The 18804-nt window shown below is 50.5% G+C and overlaps 1 protein-coding gene across 4 annotated transcripts in view; it reads right to left on the minus strand.

Moving 5' to 3' along the window:
* The window catches only part of NLRP13 (NLR family pyrin domain containing 13), a 30598-nt gene extending 13288 nt beyond the window's left edge, over nucleotides 1-17310 (minus strand). The window contains exons 1-4 of one of the 4 annotated variants that reach the window (XR_015146566.1): nucleotides 15754-17310; nucleotides 14646-14987; nucleotides 4048-4113; nucleotides 906-2493 (exon numbers count right to left, since the gene is read on the minus strand). Coding sequence is in view for 3 of the 4 variants with exons in the window: in XM_086354699.1 (XP_086210825.1) it covers nucleotides 906-2493; nucleotides 4048-4113; nucleotides 14646-14946 (1955 nt within the window). In the remaining variant the exon portion in view is untranslated. The other 3 variants (XM_086354699.1, XM_086354700.1, XM_086354701.1) reach the window with 3 other exon arrangements.
* Nucleotides 17311-18804: the final 1494 nt, after the last annotated feature.

Here is an 18804-nt window from a genome sequence, read left to right on the forward strand (position 1 = left end):
TCAGGGACAGGATGAAAAAGGTCACAGGAGAAGAACCAAATGAAACTCAAGTATTTTAAAATAGTATTCCTTTAGGAGGACAAAGGGACAAACACAGAGAAAGCTTTAAGACTTTGGTGACACCACTGGCCCCACTCTGGCTCCAACACATGCTCAGAGGAGAGCCACAGGGCATTTTATGGACGGTCTGGAGCTCTGAAATAGAGCTGGGCACTGACCCGGGCCGGGCTACTTCAGAGCCACACGGACTAAGAGAACTGTGCATTCTTATCTCTGAGTGACAACACCAGACCCCCCTCCACTGAGTTTCGGGCACCTGTTTGACACAGGTAGATATCATCTCTTGATGCCTGGTACATGAACCTTCAACATGCAGGGTCTGAGATACAAAAATTACCCCTAAGTAAATGAGTTAAGAATCCAGGGAACCCTACATAAAACCTAAAGGAAAAAGTGCTCACAGACTGGAACTGATCTAGGATGCTTGGTCAATCCTAAAAGAAATCAACCCTGAATATTCACTGGAAGGACTGATGCTGAAGCTGAAGCTCCAATACTTAAGCCACCTGATGCGAAGAGAACTGGCTCACTGGAAAAGACCCTGATGCTGGGAAAGATTGAAGGCAGGAGGAGAAGGGGACGACAGAGGATAAGATGGTTGGATGGCATGACTGACTCAATGGACATGAGTTTGAGCAAGCTCCGGGAGATACTGAAGGACAGGGGAGCCTGGCGTGCTGCAGTCCGTGGGGTCTCAAAGAGCCGGACATGACTCAACAACCAAACAACAACAAACCATGGATTACACAACAGACCAGACCCCCAGTGTTTCCTGGAAGAACGTGGGCAGAGCCTGCGAAGGGGAGCCAAAGTCAGTTAAGGAGGAGGGCCTCCGGAATACTCACTCCGGAGTTCCCAGGCCGGAAGTCCGTTTCTTTTCCAGGACACGGTGGCTGACAGAGAGCCTCAGCTTTCGTAACTTCTGACAGTGCTTGAGGCAAAAGGAAGAGACCCGGAGGTGTTCGCAGCCCTGAATGTCCAGATCGGCCACTGGGAGGCGATTCAAAACCCGCCGGGCCAAGTTTTCGTCCTGGGTCTCGTGCAGGCACTGGAAGAGCCACAGGAAGTCAAAGCGCCCCGAGACGGCGCCGCACCTCTCCAGCTCCTCCGCCCAGTCCAACACCTCGTCGGCCACCCCGGGGGACATCCGGCAACCCACGGCCTCTTCCAGTTGCCTGGCCAGGTCTGTTCCTAAGAGACCGAAGAAAAAGCGCACCATCTGACGCCAGTAGGGGTTGGCGTCGGCAAAGGCGTGGTTCAGCCACCGCCTCATCTCCTGATGCCGGGGGACCCCGCCCAGCGAGCCTTGGGCCCCCCAGAGCACGTAGAACAAGGCCCCGAAGAACTCCTGGAAGCTCCGGTGAGCAAACGTCACGCAGTGCTCACAATCGCTGACCCTTCGAAGAATCTGCAGCCTCAGCAGACCGTCGATGAAAGGGGCTTCCAGGCGCCAGCGCTCCAGGGCGTCTCCCGCAAAGGTGAAGGCGGCCAGCCACAGCCCCTCGGCGGCCAGCGAGCAGAAGGCCCTCCACTGTCCGGCCGAGCTGCCGGTCCGCAGACCCGGCTCCGCCCCCGCGAGGAGGCTGCAGAAGAGTTGGGCGTAGAGGCCGGTGGGGGTGGGCGCGCCCGGCGCCGGTGCCGGGCTGCCGGCCAGCTGCCGCTTGAGGCCGGCGCACACAGCCCAACACGCCAGCGGCGCGGCGCACAAGCGGACCAGGGTCTCTGACCCCTGCATCCGGCGCCAGGCCTCCTCGGCCACGTCCGGGTCCCCCAGGAACCTCCTGAGATACTCCCGGCGGTCCCCTTCGGTGAAGCCCGGGATGCCCACGCGGCACGGCCTGAGCAGCAGCCCGCGGAGGGCGCGGCCTCCGGGGGGCCCAGCGGTGACAAGCAAGGTCGCCTCGGGGACCAGCTCCTTCTTCAGCAGGCGGACTAGGATGCTGGCCGCCGGGAGCTCCTGGTACCAGTCGGCGCCGGGCCGGCTGGCCGAGCCCTTGGAGCCCAGGGTCACCTCTTCCGCGCCGTCGATGACGAACAGCAGCCGCTCGGGGTGCGCCCTGAACTCTTCCACGGGGACCTGCGAGTCCGGCCAGTCCAGGGCCAGCAGACCAGCGAAGCTGATGTCGCCGAGCTTGGCCAGCCAGTGGCCACTGATGTAGAAAACGTAGGAGAAGCGGCCCCGGAAGAGGACGCCCTCCGCCCAGTGCAGCACCAGCTTGGTGGCCAGGGTGGTCTTGCCCACGCCGGCCGCGCCCTCCAGCAGCATGGTGAGGGGCGGCGCCCCAGCCCCCCGCGGGCGCAGGAGGCCCCGCAGCTCCGCGTGCTCCCGCTGCGTCACGTTCCGCAGGTAGATGTGGTCCTCGGGCCAGGGCGTGCGGTCCCACAGGGCCAGGATCCGGGTCCTCAGCCTCTCCCTGTATCTTCTTCTGTGGGCTGAAAGGGAAGGGAGGCGACACAGACAGCCCAGAGGCTCCTGAGATGATGCTCAGCATCACTAAGGACCAGAGAAACGCAAGTCGGAACTACAGGGCGGTGGGAGCGAGGTTTGGGCGGAGAACGGATACAGGTATAGGTACGGCTGAGTCCCTTCGCGGTCCGCCTGAAACTGTTACAGCATTGTTAATCCACTGTGGTCGCTCTAGAGTTGCTAAGTCGTGTCTGACTCTGCAACCCCGTGGACTGTCGCCCACCAGGCTCCTCTGTCCAGGGGATTCTCCAGGCAAGAATACTGGAGTGGGTTCCCATTTCTTTCTCCAGGGGATTGTCCCCACCCAGGGATCGAACCCTAGTCTCCTGCACTGGCAGGCAGATTCTTTACCCTGGAGCCAGTGGGGAAGCTGTACTCCAATATGAAATGAAAAACTTAAAAAAAAAAAAACAACCTACAATGAGGTATCACCTCACACTGGTCAGAATGGCCATCATAAAAAAGTCCATGAGAAATAAATGCTGGAGAGGGTGCGGAGAAAAGGGAGCCCTCCTGCACTGTGGGTGCGGAGTGGAAATTGGTGCAGCCACTAAGGAGAAGAGTGTGGAGGTTCCTTAAAAAAAAACTACCACATGCCCACTTCTGGGCATATATCTGAAGAAAGCCAGAGTCCGAAAAGACACATGCATCCCAGTGTTCACAGCAGCACTACTTACAACAGCCAGGATGCAGAAGCAGCCTAGATGTCCACTGACAGACAGACGGATAAGAAAGACCGAGAGTGTGTGTGTGCGCGTGTGTGCGCGCGCACGTGTGCGGTGGACTACTACTCAGCTGTAAAAAGAATACAATAATGCCCCCTGCAGCATATGGAATGGACTTGGACACCACTATACTAAATGAACTAAGTCAGACCTACATACAATATCACTATGTGACATCTAAAAAATTCAAACCAGTGACTATAGCAGAAAAGACGCACTGACACAGAGAACAAAGCTGTGGTTGCCCATGGGGGGAGGGAAGGGGAGGGGCAACATGGGGGGGGGGGGGGAGGGGAGGCACAAACTACCGTTCCTAAGGCTACAGGGATGCTGTGTACAACATGGGGAATAGAGCCAATAGATATATTTTTAAAAACTGTAAATACAGTGCTGCTGCTGCTGCTAAGTCGCTTCAGTTGTGTCCGACTCTGTGCGACCCCATAGACGGCAGCCCACCAGGCTCCCCCGTCCCTGGGATTCTCCAGGCAAGAGTACTGGAGTGGGGTGCCATTGCCTTCTCCTGTTACAATTGTGTAAAAAATAAAATAGAGCTACCTATCACTGCAGCGCAAAATCCAGAGACAGACACTGTACCTAAGCCCTTAGAGGGGACCCGGTGAGAATGTCCGGCTAACGGTGACCTGTTGCTCTTCCAGGCTTGATCAGAAGGTCAGATGGGCTAGTTTCTGGCACACTATAACTGGAAGGCAATTTCAAGGCAGGAGCAAAAGTAGAACGCATGGAACGCGCGTTCCACCGAGCAGCTTGTCTGCGATCATCGTGTAGTCTACAAACCTGTCTCTTCCAGCGTCTCTGGTTCTTCCTGGTTTGGATCTTGGAGTCTGCACACCTGTGACATTTCTGAAACGAAACAGGATGGGATGCTGAGATTCTACCCGGCTGGAGAATAAGCTCAGAACTGTGGGTGATCTCAGCAGAACCAACCATTTCTCTGCCAGACGTGGGATTAAAGAGACTGAAAGTCATACCTTCCAGCTTATCAACCTGACCACACTGAAAACATGCTCCTTTGCAAAACTGCAGCTCATGTTAAAAGCGCACTCCTATGGACACACGGAGAGGGGAGGAGAGGGTGAGATGCATGGAGAGAGTAACACGGAAAGGTACATTCCCATATGTAAAATAGATAGACAACGGGAATTTGCTGCATGGCTCAGGAAACTCAAATGGGGCTCCATATCAACCTGGGGGGGGGGTGGGGTTGGTGGGGAGATGGGAGGGAGCTTCAAGAGGGAGGGGCATGTGTATACCTATGACTGATTCATGTTGAGGTTTGACAGAAAACAAAAGTCTGTAAAGCAATTATCCTTCAATCAAAAATTTTTTTAATTATTAAAAAAAAAAAATACCACTGCCTGGAGCCCTGGATCCAGCCAGCACCCCCCACCCGGTCTGGAATGCTCCCCCCACCCTCCACCCCCCACCCCATTTCCGCTTAGCTCGCTCCATCCCCTCGGAGTCTCCGCTCACATCTTGGCGCCTGGTGACCTGGGTGGGCCTACAGTGTGTCAGATGTGGTGAGTCAGAAAGAGAAATACACATAGCATATATGGATTACATATTTGTGGAGTCTGAAAAAATTGGCAGAGATTATCTTAATTATAAAGCAGAAATAGACGAAGAGAAGGAGCGTATGGACACCAAGAGGGCCTGGGGGGCCTGGAGACGGGACGCACAGCGGAGACTGCGCGTAAAAAGGCGCCTAATGAGACCCTGCTGCCCAGCACGGAGCTCCTATCAGCGCTCCGCGTGACCGGAGGGAATCCCAGAGAGGGGTCTAGACGCCCTGCTGCACAGCAGGAACTGACAGCACTGTAAGCAGCCATACTCCCAGAAAGACGGCTTTAAAAAGAAAGTAAAAATATCTGGACCCTACCAACTGCTGTAAAAGCAAAAAAAAAAAAAAAAAAAAGGTAGTTGCCGATCCTGTTAAGGATGCATCACACGCCTTCCTCACCACGTGCCTTCCTCGGCCCCACTCGCCCTCCCCTCCCCTCCCCACCCCAGCCCTGCCCCTCCTTTCCTCTCCCCTGCACTGCTCACCGTCTACCGGGTTCTACAATGTACTGATTCAGCACGTCCATCACCAGCTCCCTAAGCTGGAGCAGGAGACAGCTAAACACCCACCATGCATGTGACGCAGCCATCCCACACCCAAGCATAGATCCAAAGAAAACCAAAACTTTAAGGACGCCCGCACCACAACCATCACGGCGGCACCAGGTCCAACAGCCAAGATGCAGAAGCAACCTGAGTGCAGAAGGGCAGAGGGCTGGATAAAGGAGGTGGGGCGCACGGACCCAAGGCGGTGTCAGCCGCCACGAAAACGGACGAGAGACGCCACGCTCAGCCGCGGGGAAGCGCAGCGGCGACCACACGAAGTGAGGTCAGCGAGGAGAGGAGAGACAAGCGCCATGCAATATCACTGAGAGCTGGAGTCTCAACATGGACACACACGAACTTGCTTAGGAAACGGAAGCAGCCTCACAGACTAAAACCAGAAACCACGGTTACCAAGGGAAAGGTGTGGGGCAGGGAGGAGTCAGCAGACAGGAGAACGCAGACACACTGCTGTTTATAGAAGAATCCACAAGGACCCACGGCGGAGCACAAGGAACCCTGCTCAACACTCTGTAACCACCTATATGGGAGAGAACCAGAAAAGAACACGTGTGTCTACGTATAAATGAACTAAGTTTCTGTAAACACACACACACACAAATCCCACACCATTGTAACTCACCTATATACGCCAATTGAAAAAAAACATGGAGGGAGGGAGAGAAAGGGACAGAAGAACCGCTGGCCCTGTCCCCTCAGGCCTTGGGGACCCGGGCTGGTGTCGCAGCCCTGGGGCCTGAGCAGGCTCGGGTCCCCAGGCGGGACGGGGCTGAGGGCGCTGGGCAGGCTGTGCCCGCGGTGAGCCCCCCTGGACCTGGCCTTCCTGTTCCTGTCTGCCTGAGCCCACTGTCTCCAGACCCAGGGGTCTCTCCTGCAGCAGAGCCAACCCTAGCGCCCCCAAAGGACGGTGCGGTCTCTGGGCTGGAGGCGCTTCGCAAAGTCCCTGGGGCGCCGTGTGTCCTGGGGGTGGGGTTCAGCCTCCTCGCTTAGGATCCCCGCCTGAGGACAGCTCCCTCTGCAGAGCGGTGTGGCAGGAGCTGGGGTGTGTCTGGGGATCAAAGGTAAGGAGAAAGAAGGACACACAGGCCTTAGGTGTCTCCATTCTAATCAACACCCCAGGAACAGGCTCTGGTTGCCCAGGTAACCGGAGTTGGGCAGGAAGAAATGCTGCCGCCTTGTGGCCATTCCCTGTAACAACCCCGTGAAAACCGGTGCTGATGGGCCCAATATTCACCAGGCCTGCGGGGCTGGAAATGACACCTGCCCTCAAGAAATGCCCCGGGGTAAATCAATTCACAACAGGGCTGATTAGAAGATAAAGACTTTGCATCACTAATTATTCAAGCAATGCAAATCAAAACACAAGACATTATCAGTCCCACTGCTCAGAATGGCCATCCTCCAAAAGATTTTGTAAAGATTAAGTGTTGCACAGGGCGATGGGAGCATGGAATCCTCCCACACTGTAGGCGGGATATAGGAAGGAAACAGCTCAGAGATGTCTTAATACACTAAACATAGTGTATAATACCACATGATTTCCCAAGCCCACGCCTTGGCTTAGATCCACAGAAAATCATAATTTGAAACGACACATGCACCCGTATTTTCAGGGCAGCGCTTTTCGTAATATCCTAGGCAGAGCATTGGCCAAAATATCCACGGACAGAAAACTGAGTACCTGGTCCATCCACACACCAGAATACACTCAGCCATCAAAAAGAGCGGGAAAAAAATGCCACCATCAGCAGCATGGATGGGCCGAGAGATGACCATAGCAAGTCAGTAAGAGAGGCAGAAAAATAGACCGCTTACAGGTGAAAGCTATAAATTCATACCAATGAACTCATTTACAAACAGACTCACAGACTCAGAAAACCAACTTATGATTATTAAGGGGAAAAAGGGGGGGGGGGAGGAGAAGGGAGACATTAAGAGGTTGGGGATTAACAGATACACGCCACTTATGATCCTACTGTTAGACCAGGGAAGTCTACTGAACACACTCTCATAATATATATGGGAAGAGAACCTGAAAAAAAAGATACACATCGATGTATAACTCAATCATGTTCCTGTTCACCTGAAACAAACACATCGGAAATCGACGCTACTCCAATAGAAAATAAAAATTATATTACCAAAAGAAGAAAAAAGTTGCGCATGGAAAAATGCTGCCGCTTTGTGGTCGCTTTTGGTAACTACAGGGGAAAAACCTGTGCTCAGGGGCAGTTGACCCTGATAGCTCAGTTGGGAAAGAATCCACCTGCAATGCTGGAGACCCGGGTTCAATTCCTGGGTCGGGAAGATCCGCTGGAGAAGGGGATAGGCTACCCACTCCAGTATACTTGGGCTTCCCTTGTAGCTCAGCTGGTAAAGAATCCGCCTGCAACGCTGGAGACCTGGGTTTGATCCCTGGGTTGGGAAGATCCCCTGGAGAAGGGAAAGGCTACCCACTCCAGTATACAGTCCATGGGGTTGCAAACAGTCGGGCATGACTGAGCGACTTTCACTTCATTTCATGGGCACTTAATATCACCAAGCCTGCAGGGATGGATGGAAAGAAACACCTGCCCTCAACAAATGTCCCTGGGGAGGTCCAGGTAAAGAATTCAAAACGGAGTAGACGTTTAATAGGCAAATTTCAAGAGGTTAGTTTTACTCACACTGTTTTTTAAAAATCACCTGAAAAAGCTTTCAACATCGCTAAGTCTTAAGAGAAATGCAAACCAGAACTCAAAGGAGGTTATCACCTCACTGGTCAGAATGGCCTTTGTTAAAATGTCCACAAACAATAAACTCTGGTGAGGGTGTGGAGAAAAGGATGCCTCCTGCCTTGACGCTGGAAACTTGTAACAGCAGGATGGAGGACTAAGTGGAGGGTCATTAAGTAAGTGAAGAGAGAATGAAGTTAGGACACTTCCGGACCCCAGACAGAAAAAGAAACCCCAAATTGATTAAAGACCTCCATGGAGGCACGACTACTCTAAACCTCTTGGGCAAAATATAGGCTGAGCTAGTTTTCACATTAACCACAGGCAGTGCTTTTTGGGCCCAACTCAGAATAATGAAAAAGAAAACTCAATGAAGGGAAAAGCATTTGCACAGCTAGGAAAAGCCATAAAGAAAAAGATAAGCCTCAGAATGAGAAAAAAAAAAACCTTTGCAAATGAAGATACCCACAAAAAATTCATCTCTGAAACATGCAAACAGCTCCTGCAGTGCAATATCAAAAAATACAAACCAAATAACCTAATGGAAAAATGAGCCAAAGACCTAAATGGACATTTCTCCAAGGAAGGCATCCAGATGGCCATAAAGCACGTGAAAAGATGCTCAGCATCACTGTTAGAGAAATGCCAATCAAAACGGCAATAAGGTACCATCAGCTCAGCCCCTCAGAATGGCCATCCTTGGAAGAGCTACAAAGATAATGGCTGTGGAGGGCGGGGGCACAGGGACTCCTCTTGCTCTGTGGGCGGGGAGGGACGAGGGTGGGTGCGGCCACAAGGAAAGCAGTATGGAGATTCCTTAAAACACCAGACGCCTTACGTCTGAGCCGCCAGGGAAGTCTTAAAACACTAAACGCAGATTAACCGTCGATCCAGCAACCCCAGCCTTTGCCTTAGGTCCGGAGAAAGTCACAGTTTAAAACGACACATGCATCTCAATCTTCAGTTCATTTCAGTCGCTCAGTCGTGTCCGACTCTTTAAGAAAGACCCCATGAATCGCAGCACGCCAGGCCTCCCTGTGCATCACCAACTCCCAGAGTTCACTCAGACTCACGTCCATGGAGTCAGTGATGCTATCCAGGCATCTCATCCTCTGTCGTCCCCTTCTCCTCCTGCCCCCAATCCCTCCCAGCATCAGAGTCTTTTCCAATGAGTCAACTCTTCACATGAGGTGGCTAAATTATAGAGTTTCAGCTTTAGCATCATTCCTTCCAAAGAAATCCCAGGGCTGATCTCCTTCAGAATGGACTGGTTGGATCTCCTTGCAGTCCAAGGGACTCTCAAGAGTCTTCTCCAACACCACAATTCAAAAGCATCAGTTCTTCGGTGCTCAGCTCTCTTCACAGTCCAACTCTCACATCCATACATGACCACTGGAAAAACCATAGCCTTGACTAGACGGACCTTTGTTGGCAAAGTAATGTCTCTGCTTTTCAATATGCTATCTAGGTTGCTCATAACTTTCTTTCCAAGGAGTAAGCTTCAGGGCAGGACTATTCACAATATACAAGACACAGCATCAAACCAGAATGTCCATCAGTAGAGAAACGAAGAGGAACGGGTCCACCTACACCCTGGGATACACTCAGTCATCAAAAAGAACGAAAACTGCCAACGCAGCAGCATGGATGGGCCTAGAGATTTACCATACGGCGTGGAGTCAGAGAGGGAAAGAGAAATGGTGTACCACTTACAGGTAGAATCGGTAATGCATGCTGATTAACTCATTTATAAACAGAAACAGACTCAGACTAAAAAAGAAACTTTTTTTTTTAAGTCCAGGGGGAGGGATACATTAAAAGGGTGGTTAACAGATACACAGTACTTATTATCAAATAGATAATCCCAAAGGACCTACTGAATAGCACAGGGAAGTCTACTGAACACACTGTAATAACCTACATGGGAAGAGAACTGGAAAAAAAGATATAAATCTATGTGTAATTGGATCAAGTTCCGGTACACCTAAAACAAACACAACATCAGAAATCAACTCTACTCCAATCGAAAATAAAAATTAAATTTCAAAAGAAAAAAAGTTGCGCGTGGAGAAATGCTGTCGCCTTGTGGCCGCTTTTGGTACAACACCTGAAAAGCCTGTGCTCATGACCACTTAATATTCAGCAGCTCTTCCAGGATGTAAGGAAATGATATCTGTCCTCAAAAAAATGTCCTGGGGTAGGTCCTGGCAAAATAATTCAAAAGAGAACAAACAGTGATGAAGGCAACCTTGAGAGGTCAGTTTTGCTCACACTTTTTTTTTTTTTTAATCACATGAAAAGCTTTCAGCATAACAAAGCGGAGGACGGATACTATAAACCTCCTAGGACACTGTAGGCAGCCAGGCTTTCACATTAATTGCAGGCAGTTCTCTTTGGATCCACCTCTCAAGAGTAATACAATATTTTTAAGTCAACAAATAGGACCTCATCAACCTTACAAGCGTTTGCACAGCAAGGGAATTTATAAAGAAAAAGACAGCCCTCAGAATGGGGAAAATATTTGCAAATGAAGAGGCCCATAAGCGATTCATCTCCAGAACATACAAACAGCTTGTACAGCTCAATATTTTTTTAAAAATGCAGTAGAAAAATGGGCCAGAGCTCTAAATGGATACTTCATCAGAGCACATGAACACATGCTCAGCATCACTAATTACAGAGATGCCAATCAAAACTACAATGAGGTATCAGCTCACACTGGACCGAATGGAGATCTCAAATATTCGACAGCCATAAGTGCTGGAGAGGGTGTGGAAAGAAGGGCACCCTCCTTCACCGTGCGTGGGAATGGAAATCATTGCATCCACTCTGGAGAGCAGTACAGAGGTTCTCGAAGACACTCAACAAGTACGATGTGACCCAGCCATCCCAGATCTGGGCACAGATCCTCAGAAAACCAAAATTTTAAAAGACGCCCGCGCCACAATGATTACGGCAGCACCAGGTCCAACAGTCAAGATGCAGAACCAACCTGAGTGCAGAAGGGCAGAGGGCTGGATAAAGGCGGTGGGGCGCACGGACTCAAGGAATGTGACTCGGCCCCAAGAAGGATGAGGGACGCCATTTGCAGCCAGGGGTGAGAACAGACAGGCTCATCCCAAGGGAAGTAGGCGAGACGGGGAAAGACAAGTATCCCATGAAACCACTTTCAGCTGGAATCTAAACATGGATACACGTGAGCTGCTTACAAAACAGAAACAGCCTCACAGACTTGGAAAAGAAACTCAGGTTACAAAAAGGAAAGGTGAGGGCCAGGGAGAAATTAGCAGCTTGAGAATAACATAGACACACTGCTATTTATAAAAGAATCCCCAAGGACCCACTGCGGAGCACAAGGAACCCTACTCAACACTCTGTAATAACCTATATGGGAAAGAACCGGGAGAGAACATGCATGTGTCTATGGACAAATCAGTCTCTGTACATCTGAAAAACACACCCACAGCCATTGGAAATCACCTGTATATTCCAACTGAAAATAAAGACGGAAGGAAAAGAGGGAGGGAAAAGAGAGACAGACAGAAGAAACGCTCTCTTCCCCTCAGGCCTTGGGGACCCGGGCTGGTGTCACAGCCCTGGGGCCGCAACAGGCTCGGGTCCCCCGGCGGGACTGTCCTGGGGCTGAGGGCGCTGGGCAGGCTGTGCCCGCAGTGAGCGCCCCCGGAGCTGGCCTTCCTGTTCCCCTCTGCCTGGGCCCACGGTCTCCAGACCCAGGCGTCTCTTCGGCAGCAGAGCCAACCCTAGCGCCCCCAAAGGACGGTGGGGTCTCTGGGTTCCGTGCGTCCTGGGGGTGGGTTCCCACCTCCAGCCTCCTCCCTTAGGGTCCCCGCCTGAGGACAGCGCCCTCTGCAGAGCGGTGTGGCAGGAACTGGGTGTGTCGGGGGATCAAGGGTAAGGAGAAAGTAGGAAGGAGACACAAGCCTTAGGTGTCTCCACTCTAATTAACATCCCAGGAACAGGACTCGCCCTGAGGCTCTGGTTGCCCGGGTAACCCGAGTTGGGCGGGAAGAAATGCTGCCGCCCTGTGGCCGCTTTGGGCAACAACCACTTAGAAACCGTGCTCGCGGCTCTTAACATTCACCAGGCCTGCGGGGCTGTAATTGATATCCGCCCTTGAGAAAGCTCAACCCGGTGCTAAGAGGGGCGGGCGGGGGTGGGAGGGAGCTTCAAGAGGCGAGGGACATAAGTGTACCTGTGGCTGATTCATGGTGATGTATGGCAGAAACCAACCCAACACTGTAATTATCCTCCAATTAAAAAAAAACAAAACTGTCTTGGGGTAAATCACCGGAAAAGAATTCAAAACAGGGCAGGCTTTCAATTAGCCAATCTCAAGAGGTAAATTGTACTCACACTGTAGAAGATTAAAAGCCCGTGGAAAGAGACGCAGCATCACCAGTTACTAGGTAAATTCCAATCAAATCCACCAGGAGAGCAGCTCACACCGCTCAGAAGGGCCATCCTCCAAAAGATCTACAGAGGTTAAATGCTGTCGAGGGCGGCGAGGGGAACAGGGAATCCTCCGACACTGTGGGCTGGAGGTAAATAGGTGGGTGCGGCCAGGAAGGAAACGGTATGGAGATTCCTTAGAACACTAAATATAGAGTTAAGCCCACTCCTTGCCTGAGATACCAAGAAAACCACAATTTTAAATGGCACATGCACCATTATTTTCAGGGCAGCGCTGTTTATAATACCTAAGGCAGAGAATCAAACAAAATGTCCATCGATAGAGAAAGAAGCATCACCAATGCATCTAGACACTGGAATACACTCGGCCCGAAGGACGAAAAAATGCCACCGAGAGATCATGCTAAGTGGAGGAAGTCAGAGAGAGACAAACACGCTAAGATATCACTGACAGGTGGAATCTATGAACCCACACAAACGAACTTACTTATAAACAGACACAGACTAAGAAAACCATCTTACGATTTTACAAAAACTTGGGAGGGATACATTAAGAGGCTGGGGCTAATATATACACACCTGAACCTCTTGCTAAAATGCTTCAGTCGCATCTGACTCTCTGCGACCCCATGGACTGTAGCCGATCAGGCTCCTTTGTCCGTGGGATTCTCCAGGCAAGAATCCTGGAGTGGGTTGCCATGTCCTCCAGGGGATCTTCCATGGACCAGGGATCAAACCCGAGTCTCTTGCGTCTCCTGCTTTGGCAGGAGGTTTCTTTACCACTGAGCCACCTGGGAAGTCCATATACATGCCGGTATATATCAAACATAATTTTCAAAAACCTACTGAATAGCACAGGGAAGTCTATCGAACACACTGGGATAACCTAAATGGGAAGACTCCAAGAAGAATATATAAACGTCTAGGTATTTCCTGTAAACAAACAGAACCTCGGAAATCAACTCGACTCCAGTAGAAACTAAAAACTAAATTATCAAGTAGCGCATGCTGCCACCTGGTGGCCACTTTTGGTAACAACACCTGAAAAACCTCTGCTGATGGGCACTTACCATTCACCTGGCCTCCCGGATGTAAGGAAAAAATACCCGTGGTCAACAAATGTCCTGGAGTAAGTCCAGGAAAAAGAATTCAAAGCAGGGCAGACGGTCAAGAAGCCAATTTCCAAGTTTACTCCTACTGTTTTTTTTAAAGTACATTGTAACCTTGAAAGCAATTATACTCCAACTTTTTAAAAAAGAGAAACACTCCACTTTGCTAAATATTTAAGAAATTCTAATCAAAACTACAATGAGCTATCAGCTCACATCAGTCAGAATGGCTATCGAAAAGTCTACAAGCAATCAATGCTGGAAGGCGTGTCGGGAACAGGGAACTGTCTTACACTGATGTGCGTGCTAAGTCACTCAGTCGTGTCCGACTCTTTGAGACCCCATGGACTGTAGCCCACGGGATTTCCCCGGCAAGAATATTGGATAGGTTGCAATTTCCTTCTTCAGGGGATCGTCCCAGACTAGGGATTGAATCTGCATCTCCTATGTCTCCTGCATTGGCAGGCGAATTCTTTACCACTGAGCCACTGGGGAAACTAAAATAACTAAATAAGCGTAAAAACAAAAACAAAACAAAACAAAAGCAGGGCTTCCCTGTGTGGTCCAGTGGCTACAAATCTGCCTTGCAATGCAAGAGACACCAGTTCAATCCCTGGTCCGGGAAGACCCCACAGGCTGTGGAGCAAATAAACTCCTGCTCAACACCTGAGCCTGTGCTCTGGAGCCCGCGTGCACCTAGAGCCTGTGCTCGGAAGCCAGAGACGCCCCGCTGACTGCAACTAGAGAAAGCCCGGGCGCAGCAGTGCAGACCGAGCACAGCCAAAAATGAGTAAGAAGTAAATATTTTTGAAACAAAAGCTGTCTAGTAACAGAGCTGAACTTTCAGTTCCCTCTTGGTGCTTTCTTCCCATAACAACCCTCTCCCGGGCCAGGGCGCCGGACTCTTACAGCCCGTCAGGGAGGCTCCGGCTCAGGGGGGACCAATAATCAGGGAGGACCCCACAAACGCCCCGCAGCGCGCCCGCCGTCCGCTCACCGTGCAGCTCTGCTCGCATCCGCTCGCACAGCGAGCTCAGCCGCAGGTCCTCAAAGACGCGGAGGGCCGCCTCCCACGTCCGCCTCCCGGGGAAGCGCTCCTCCAGCAGGCAGAGCAGGTCGGCGGGGCCCGCGGCTCTCAGGTCTGCCCAGGGGATCCTGCGGGCGCCCTCCGGCAGCAGCTCCGGGCACTGCAGGGCGAGTTTGAAGTCCTCCAGCTGCCAGGGATCCAAGCCCCTCAGGTGGGACAGCAGCTGGTCACGGGCACCATCATGCCCAGAAATGCCGGCAGGGGAAGCCATCGGCCCGGGAGCGAGGTCTCCAGCCGCAATAGGAACAGCTCCTGCGGAAACAGACAGCGGAGGCCAGGCACCGCGACTGTCACCCGCTTCGCGCAGCCGGATCCAGCCACGCGCTGCTTTCTCCGCGCAGCACGCCTGCCTTGTTTTTCTGTGCCTACTGACCTCTCTCTTCCACAAGGAGGGCTTCCCAGGGGGCTCAGCCGTAAAGAATCCGCCTCCCAGTGCAGGAGACCCGGGTTCCATCCCTGGGTCGGGAAGAGCCGTGGAGGAGGAAACGATAACTCACTCCAGCATTTTTGCGGGAAATCTCATGGACAGAGGAGCCTGACGGGCTCACAGAGTCAGAAACGACTGAGCAACTAACACTTTTATTTTTTTCTTCCTTTTTAAGACTAAGATCCTATTGTATTACTATGTATCTCCCACAGAGTAAATGCAAGTCATGCAGGAGGAATTAGTTTGGGGATGTGCCCTACAGCAAAGGGCCCCCAGTCATCTATACTCTTCTGTACCCTGAAAATTGTAAGAGGATCAGCCTCATGTTAAACGTTCCCGCCACACACACAGACCCTGCAAAGAAACTTCTGCAGGTTCTGGCTACGTCTCCCCTTGTCTGTGTCCACATTCATGAAGATGCTTGTTAAATGTTTGCAGTGTTAAGGGTTGGATTTTTTTTTTTTTTTTTCGTATTCAATTATACCTCAATATAGCTGGGTTTTTTTTCCCCCTTACCTTTAAATCCATCACAACAAAGCTGTTTAAAAAAAGAAAAGAAATAAAAAGTCAGAGTAAGGAGACCTCACTCACCAAGCTGTCTTCTCAGCTCTTGCAAGTTTCTAGAACGCAGACTCCGGACCCGAAGCAGTCTGCCCCACCCCTCCCCAGCCTGTGATTGGCCCCGGGGCCCCTCCAGCTCCTATCAGGTCTGTCTACGGGTGTCCCGCCCCCTCCGTCGCAGCCGCGTCTCCGGAGGGTGGAGAAGCCACCTGCCATAGGTGATCCTGGAGTCCTTCTCTTCCAGGTGTAAGTTGTCCCGGCTAAGAGAGGGATGCAGAGTTGGAGGTTCTAATTAAAACCCAGCTGATGTAAATGAAATCTCCCACATCAGCAGGAGGCCAGTGGTGTGAATACCTGTCCTAGAGTGGGGCCATAAAGAAGGCTGAGCGCCGAAGAATTGATGCTTTTGAGCTGTGGTGTTGGAGAAGACTCTTGAGAGTCCCTTGGACTGCAAGGAGATCCAACCAGTCCATTCTAAAGGAAATCACTCCTGAATATTCATTGGAAGGACTGATGCTGAAGCTGAAACTCCAATACTTTGGCCACCTGATGAGAAGAACTGACTCATTGGAAAAGAGCCTGATGCTGGGAAAGACTGAAGGCAGGAGGAGAAGGGGACGACAGAGGATAAGATGGTTGGATGGCATCACTGACTGGATGGACATGAGTTTGAGTAAACTCCGGGAGTTGGTGATGGACAGGGAGGCCTGGCGTGCTGCAGTCCATGGGGTCGCAAAGTCGGACACAACTTAGCAGCTGAAAAACAACAACCATCTTCAGGGCAGGGTGGGGTGTGCAGAGATCTTAATAGGATGATGAAAGAGGAGACAAATAAAGAGTATGTGAGACTCCGACATAGGGAACAGACTGGTGGTTGCCAAGGGAGAGGCTGGGGAGGACTGGGGCTTTGGATTAGCAGAGGCGAAAGATTATAGAGGGATAAGGTCGTACTGCAGAGCTCAGGGGACTGTATTCAACTTCCCAGGATAACCCATCATGGAAAAGACTATTTAAAAGGATGTATGTGTCTGCGTGTAACTGAATCACTTTGCTGTACAAGAGAAATGAACTCAGCATTGTATATCAACTATGCTTCAATAAAATAAAAAAAAAAAGAGTCCATGAGGTCTGAAAATCACAACCACATCTGGAACCATTTCTTCTCCCAATGCAAGGAAAACCACCCGTGAACCCATTCTATCAGATACACGGAGGCTTTTCCATTGAAGTCAGGATCAAGGCAGCTTAGTCTTTATACCACCACTATTTACTATTGTATTACCAATTAAATTAGTGATTTTAATGAACAATTTTAACTCATTTAACTCACCCCTGGAGGGAAGTAGGCTTCTTGACTCCTTCCTGTCATAAACATCTCCCAAAGCAGAAGGAAAATGCACTTGGTCTGCCCCACCATCCACCTTTCCCCCTCTTTTTAAAAAAATCTTTTAAAGTATGCAGGTAGGATAGCACATTTACAGTAGACTTGAGAAACAGACTAGGAGAAGGCAATGGCACCCCACTCCAGTACTCTTGCCTGGAAAATCCCATGGATGGAGGAGCCTGGTAGGCTGCAGTCCATGGGGTCGCTAAGAACGAAGTTACATATAATTCCATTATCTATTGCAATTATTTTTTAAGTAGATAAATTAAGACTTTTAATTGGAGTTTCAATATTAAACTCTCAGAAATCAATAGAATGAATAGACAGAAAGAAGTCTATGTGTGTGTGATGTTAAGTTGCTTCAGTCGTGTCCGACTCTGCAACGCTATGGACTGTGGCCTGCAAGGCTCCTCTGTCCATGGGATTCTCCAGGCAAGAATACTGGAGTGGGTTGCCATTTCCTACTTGAGGGGATCTTCCTGATCCAGGGATCAAAGCTGCATCTCCTGCAACCCCTGCATTGCAGACAGATTCTTTACCGCTGAGCCACTGGGAAAGCCCATAGAAGGATACTATAGATCTAAAAAGCACTATGAACCAATTCAACAATTAAGATTTATACAGTTTTCACACAACAGCAGGGAATAAATTCTATTTAAGTTCCCATGGAGTATACACTAGGAGACACTGGAACGTGTTGTTGTTCAGTCGCTCAGTCGTGTATGACCCTTTGCAACCCTATGAACCGCAGCACACCAGGCCTCCCTGTCCATCACCATCTCCCGGAGTTTACTCAAACTCATATCCATTGAGTCCATGATGGCATCCAACCATTTATCCTCTGTCGTCCCCTTCTCCTCCTGCCTTCAATCTTTCCCAACATCAGGGTCTTTTTCGATGAGTCAGCTCTTTGTATCAGGTGGCCAAAGTACTGGAGTTTAAGCTTTAGTCCTTCCAATGAATATTTAGGGTTGATTTCCTTTAGGACTGAACATACCCAGGAATGTAAACCAGGTGAAAAAAAATGTCACGGTCTAAAGGTTTTGAAAGCATACAAAGTCTGTTCTCTTGTCACTGTGGAATTATGTTAGAAATCAATACCAAAGGATATTTGAGAATAACCCACAATGTGCCCCGCCTTCCACCTTTAATAGGCTGAGGATCCAGGCAATGGGCAATTGTAATTAGTTTTAAATTTAGCAATGAGGAAGCAATTAGAGCAAGGCGTAAGGCCTGGAAAAGAACAGGTAAAACTGTATATGCAGATTCTTGATTACATATTGGAAAACCCAACAGATTTTGTGGAAAAGCTATGACCAAGATGTGTGTGTGATATTCTGACATGCTCTGTCTCTGGGTCTCCCTCTGAGAGGGTCTGTTTTGGGGAGACCCACATTAGGACCTGCTGATGCCAAAACCTTCCTTTTGCTCAGTGAAATTACATTCCAAATAGGGGTGATGGTCATGGGAACAAGATCATCCGGTTAATGGCTCTAGAGGTTTACCGCTGGATGCAGCATCTTTGTGCTGAGGACAGGCGTTTTGCCCTCTACGAGTCCGGGGGAACTCCCCAAACCTGTCATTTTCTAAAGTTGCTTGTTCTGCTGAATCGAAGAGGCAGGGGCGCAGGTCCTTCCCAAATGGGAGCACCCGTGAGGATAAGCCTTGCAGCCCAGGCCCTCCCACTCAGAATGCTA

This window comes from Bos grunniens, chromosome 18, assembly GCF_055505025.1.
Source record: "Bos grunniens cultivar Pamir isolate PY7600 chromosome 18, Bosgru_T2T1.0, whole genome shotgun sequence".
In the NCBI taxonomy this organism is placed as follows: Eukaryota; Metazoa; Chordata; class Mammalia; order Artiodactyla; family Bovidae; genus Bos; species Bos grunniens.